The sequence below is a fragment of the Salvelinus fontinalis genome, chromosome 25, assembly GCF_029448725.1.
Source record: "Salvelinus fontinalis isolate EN_2023a chromosome 25, ASM2944872v1, whole genome shotgun sequence".
Lineage (NCBI taxonomy): Eukaryota > Metazoa > Chordata > Actinopteri > Salmoniformes > Salmonidae > Salvelinus > Salvelinus fontinalis.
This window is the reverse complement of record NC_074689.1, coordinates 38,936,565-38,942,564: the sequence shown is the minus strand read 5'-3', so window position 1 is coordinate 38,942,564 and position 6,000 is coordinate 38,936,565. Positions and strand designations below refer to the sequence as shown.

The 6,000-nt window shown below is 43.9% G+C and overlaps 1 protein-coding gene across 1 annotated transcript in view; it reads right to left on the bottom strand.

Moving 5' to 3' along the window:
* Positions 1 to 6,000, bottom strand: part of pi15a (peptidase inhibitor 15a) — a 28,866-nt gene that overhangs the window by 92 nt on the left and 22,774 nt on the right. Inside the window, exons 4-6 of the mRNA XM_055882191.1 lie at positions 5,430 to 5,562; positions 4,655 to 4,770; positions 1 to 1,546 (exon numbers count right to left, since the gene is read on the bottom strand). The exon at positions 1 to 1,546 is cut by the window's left edge and continues 92 nt beyond it. Of these exons, the coding sequence (XP_055738166.1) occupies positions 1,411 to 1,546; positions 4,655 to 4,770; positions 5,430 to 5,562 (385 nt within the window). The 3' untranslated portion in view covers positions 1 to 1,410. The remainder of the gene's footprint in view (positions 1,547 to 4,654; positions 4,771 to 5,429; positions 5,563 to 6,000) is intronic.

Sequence of the window (6,000 nt, the reverse complement as noted above, 5' to 3'; positions counted from 1 at the left end):
TCAGTATGAATGTAGTATAAGGATATGATTAGTCAGAGTGTGAGGGTTTATCTATACACATACAGCTGGTAATGCTCTGATAGAAGAACCACTTGTTAAGGCACATGAAGATGTCTAGTGAACACAGTATGCCAACAGAATCATGCTATACGCCCAAACACAGTCGTAAGAACACACCTGGATGCTTTAATCTGTCGTGGTTATACACATTTCACTGAACCTACTGTTTAAAAATGATAGAGAACGATGTGTAGAATGTATAGTGCTCTGTGTGTTTAGCACCATTGAGGACTGTATAGTCCTCTGTGTGTTTAGCACCATTGAGAGCTATATAGTCCTCTGTGTGTTTAGCACCATTGAGAGCTGTATAGTGCTGTGTGTTTAGCACCATTGAGGACTGTATAGTGCTGTGTGTTTAGCACCATTGAGAGCTGTATAGTCCTCTGTGTGTTTAGCACCATTGAGAGCTGTATAGTGCTGTGTGTTTAGCACCATTGAGAGCTGTATAGTCCTCTGTGTGTTTAGCACCATTGAGAGCTGTATAGTGCTGTGTGTTTAGCACCATTTGATTGATTTGAGATTAGCAGCTAGCACTGTGTTACTTTGTCTTTCCATCAGACTTCAAAAAGCATCTGAAATACATACTACGAAGTGGTGTTGTCATAAAACGGCAAAAAGTAAACATCACTGGAGACACCTTGCAGATTAGGAGACAGCGTAGCATTTGCTAGCAAATATATTTACGGTAGCTAATTAATGGTAAATAAGTGAATTGTTTTGCTCCACAGTTAGCGAAGATAATTAGCTAGCAAGCTAGAATTGTTTACAGTTAGTTAGCGATCACTTTTTTTTTGCTAGCGCTGCCGTGTCAATAACCTTTCTCCAAAAAATGACAAGGTGTCTCCAGTTGTTTCTATTGGACCATTGTGAGGTGGTGTGTCCATGAGTATCCACTTCCTACGGGTACATGGCCAATGGCGAACCATAATACTGTAATACTGAAACGGTATCTGCACCATATCTGTAATTAAACATCGTTCACAAGATAAATTATCTTCCTATCAATCAATCCAATTCATCATAGGATAATCGTACAAAAAACACAAGTTCTAGTAACAAATAAAACAACATTAATATACATTCTATGTACACATAATTATTTAAAAAAAATGTGCTGCCTTCCAACGTAAATAAGCCCATATGTACAAAAATTAGCATTTTTTTTCAGGACTGTTGTACAAATCCTTCAGGGGGGAAAGTCTCTGTGTTGGGGTCGGGGGTCGTGACGTTAGCTTGGTGTTAGTCTCCGTCCCAAATGGAACCCTATTCCCTATGTAGTGTACTACATTTGACCAGGGCCCATTGGGCTACATAGAGGCTGTGATTTGGGACGCGGGCTGGACAGGGACTCTATTTGAACCACTGCAGATAGTTTGTGTTGAGGGCTGGGAAGCACATGTTGTTGGAACAGGAGCCTCCGTAGCTCGGGGGACAGGCGGAGCACGGGACGCCTACTTTATAGGGTGCCTCTCCGATCCAGTTCCCCCTGGAAAACACAAGACAGACACAGAGTTAATACTGGTACGATCCAGTTCCCTCTGGAAAACACAAGACAGACAGTTAATACTGGTACGATCCAGTTCCCTCTGGAAAACACAAGACAGACACAGAGTTAATACTGGTACGATCCAGTTCCCCCTGGAAAACACAAGACAGACACAGAGTTAATACTGGTACGATCCAGTTCCATCTGGAAAACACAAGACAGACAGACAGAGAGTTAATACTGGTACGATCCAGTTCCCTCTGGAAAACACAAGACAGACAGACAGAGAGTTAATACTGGTACGATCCAGTTCCCTCTGGAAAACACAAGACAGACAGACAGAGAGTTAATACTGGTACGATCCAGTTCCCTCTGGAAAACACAAGACAGACAGAGAGTTAATACTGGTACGATCCAGTTCCCCCTGGAAAACACAAGACAGACAGAGAGAGAGTTAATACTGGTACGATCCAGTTCCCTCTGGAAAACACAAGACAGACAGAGAGAGAGTTAATACTGGTACGATCCACTTCCCCCTGGAAAACACAAGACAGACAGTTAATACTGGTACGATCCAGTTCCCTCTGGAAAACACAAGACAGACAGTTAATACTGGTACGATCCAGTTCCCTCTGGAAAACACAAGACAGACAGAGAGTTAATACTGGTACGATCCAGTTCCCCCTGGAAAACACAAGACAGACAGAGAGAGAGTTAATACTGGTACGATCCACTTCCCCCTGGAAAACACAAGACAGACAGTTAATACTGGTACGATCCAGTTCCCTCTGGAAAACACAAGACAGACAGTTAATACTGGTACGATCCAGTTCCCTCTGGAAAACACAAGACATACACAGAGTTAATACTGGTACGATCCAGTTCCCCCTGGAAAACACAAGACAGACACAGAGTTAATACTGGTACGATCCAGTTCCATCTGGAAAACACAAGACAGACAGACAGAGAGTTAATACTGGTACGATCCAGTTCCCTCTGGAAAACACAAGACAGACAGACAGAGAGTTAATACTGGTACGATCCAGTTCCCTCTGGAAAACACAAGACAGACAGACAGAGAGTTAATACTGGTACGATCCAGTTCCCTCTGGAAAACACAAGACAGACAGAGAGTTAATACTGGTACGATCCAGTTCCCCCTGGAAAACACAAGACAGACAGAGAGAGAGTTAATACTGGTACGATCCAGTTCCCTCTGGAAAACACAAGACAGACAGAGAGAGAGTTAATACTGGTACGATCCACTTCCCCCTGGAAAACACAAGACAGACAGTTAATACTGGTACGATCCAGTTCCCTCTGGAAAACACAAGACAGACAGTTAATACTGGTACGATCCAGTTCCCTCTGGAAAACACAAGACAGACAGAGAGTTAATACTGGTACGATCCAGTTCCCCCTGGAAAACACAAGACAGACAGAGAGAGAGTTAATACTGGTACGATCCACTTCCCCCTGGAAAACACAAGACAGACAGTTAATACTGGTACGATCCAGTTCCCTCTGGAAAACACAAGACAGACAGTTAATACTGGTACGATCCAGTTCCCTCTGGAAAACACAAGACAGACAGAGAGTTAATACTGGTACGATCCAGTTCCCCCTGGAAAACACAAGACAGACAGAGAGTTAATACTGGTACGATCCAGTTCCCTCTGGAAAACACAAGACAGACAGACAGAGAGTTAATACTGGTACGATCCAGTTCCCTCTGGAAAACACAAGACAGACAGAGAGTTAATACTGGTACGATCCAGTTCCCCCTGGAAAACACAAGACAGACAGAGAGAGAGTTAATACTGGTACGATCCAGTTCCATCTGGAAAACACAAGACAGACAGAGAGAGAGTTAATACTGGTACGATCCACTTCCCCCTGGAAAACACAAGACAGACAGTTAATACTGGTACGATCCAGTTCCCTCTGGAAAACACAAGACAGACAGTTAATACTGGTACGATCCAGTTCCCTCTGGAAAACACAAGATAGACAGAGAGTTAATACTGGTACGATCCAGTTCCCCCTGGAAAACACAAGACAGACAGAGAGAGAGTTAATACTGGTACGATCCACTTCCCCCTGGAAAACACAAGACAGACAGTTAATACTGGTACGATCCAGTTCCCTCTGGAAAACACAAGACAGACAGTTAATACTGGTACGATCCAGTTCCCTCTGGAAAACACAAGACAGACAGAGAGTTAATACTGGTACGATCCAGTTCCCTCTGGAAAACACAAGACAGACAGAGAGTTAATACTGGTACGATCCAGTTCCCTCTGGAAAACACAAGACAGACAGTTAATACTGGTACATAGTGGTCTGGAGATTAGGTTAGCGTAAACGCTACATCACTAGGGGATGTTATAAGGAACGTAGTTAGGGTATGTATACGCTAGCCAGAGAGATGCCGGGGGTATTTCATAACAGAGTGTGGATGACTTCATTATCAGTAAGACTGTCAGTAGCTACGATGCTAGCGGGCACCATTGTCCCTGTGGAGAAACATATTTATCTCGAGAGAGAGAAAAAAAAGGCTTTTCTAAAGCTACCGCTGAGTCACCAACATAATTCCGTGTGGAAGCCATATTCTCCATTAGTGAGTTTAAACAGGTCACCAATAGTGCAGGTTGGTATTATCCCCCAGCCAAATGAGAAGATAAGGGCTGAGTCACAAGTCCCCAACGGTTACGAAACGCCCGCTTTTTGATTCCGGAATGAAGGAATGAATTATTCTGGAATTCTGTTGAGGCTCTGGAGCGTTTGGAATGTAGCTGGTACCTGTACGTTCACGGCCTTGTGTGCAGTATGTCTGAATCGCTAAGCAACATGGCGGCCCAACGCATTAATCCGTGCGTTTGCTAAAGCTCCAACGGACGGAGATGAACCGTACGGACAGCGGGTTGAGTATCGGCATGCGCGGGACTACGGCACAGTACGCCATTGTTCAATTAAAGGCGCTAGGACAACAGAATAGAAGCTGTCGCGAAGGCACCCACCTCTTTCTCAAAGACTCTGTGTTCCTTATTGCTGAAGTATCAAAAAGGGGGTGACGATAGAATGAGAAAATGAATACCGTCTACTTACTTGGATGAATAGTTGCACACTAAGTATGTTGTCCGTTTCCACACGTTCCCCCACACGTTCATATTGTGACACGTATGTACAGCACAGCCAACTTTGTTTGTTGTGGCCCAAACCATCTGTAAAGCAGAGACCACGGTAGAGATCATCATTATGTAAAGATGTTTGAAAACAGTTTCACAGGCCAGAAAACGGGATTTTCCTGTGTCTTATATTTATACATATTTCCACACTATCATGTTGGAATAATACTGTGAAATGGTGAGAGTTATGACAATGCTCTGTTAGTGTCAGAGCTGTTTGAAAAGGCCGACTGAAATGTCAGCCTGTTTTGGGTGGGATGGAGTTTTGGCTTTCCGCGGTGACATCACCAGGAGGGACCAATAAGAAAGAGAGTTCCAAACCTCTCTGCCAATAACAGATCAATTTCAGTTTTCAACTCCCAGACAGTCCTAGCAAAATTCTTGCTTGAGAAATAGTCCTTTGCTAAGAAGCTATTTTTGTTTATTTTTGACCATTTAAATTAAAAACAAACAACATTTATTTATTTGATATTGAGATAAAAACAGCTGCACTGGACATTTAAGAGATCGCAGTTGCAAATGACAACTTGGTCTCAACTAGCCTAACCTGGATAAATAACAGTGAAATAAAATAAAGAGAGAGATGCACGAGTGACACAAACATTAATATCAATCAAGTCTTGACGGCATTGGGTTAAATCAAGTTCTGATTCCGCCCAGAATGACGTGGTACTTTTCCTTGACTGTCGTCCTACCTGGGTATAATGTGTACACATGGGTCCGTAGCATTTGAGAGGGCACCTGGGGTTGCAGTCCTGGGGGTAGGGGAACACATAGTCCTTCACTTCATCATGCCAGGGCTTCACCAACTGGAGAATAGAGCGGTAGCTGAGGACAGACACACGCAGACACTCAGATTAGTACAGAGAGTAGATCCTTCGCTTGAAAGTTATATTTCTAATTGGTGGCAAAAAGATACGAGTCATAGACTAAGGCAATGTTTCCCCATCGTCAGGTCGTTCACTCAGCCAGGGGCCGGTCTTGTGGGTCGCAGCGGATTCGTTTAAGGCTTGGAGACATGGTCCGTGTCCTGAATGGCATTCTATTCCCTATGCAACCCCCTTGGAGCTCTGGTCAAACGTAGTACACTACATAATGAATAGGGTCCCATTTAGGACGCAGACGGGGTCATGACCTTTAGGAGGCAGACGGGGTCATGACCTTTAGGAAGCAGACGGGGTCATGACATTTAGGAAGCAGACGGGGTCATGACATTTAGGAAGCAGACAGGGTCATGACCTTTAGGAAGCAGACGGGGTCCCGTTT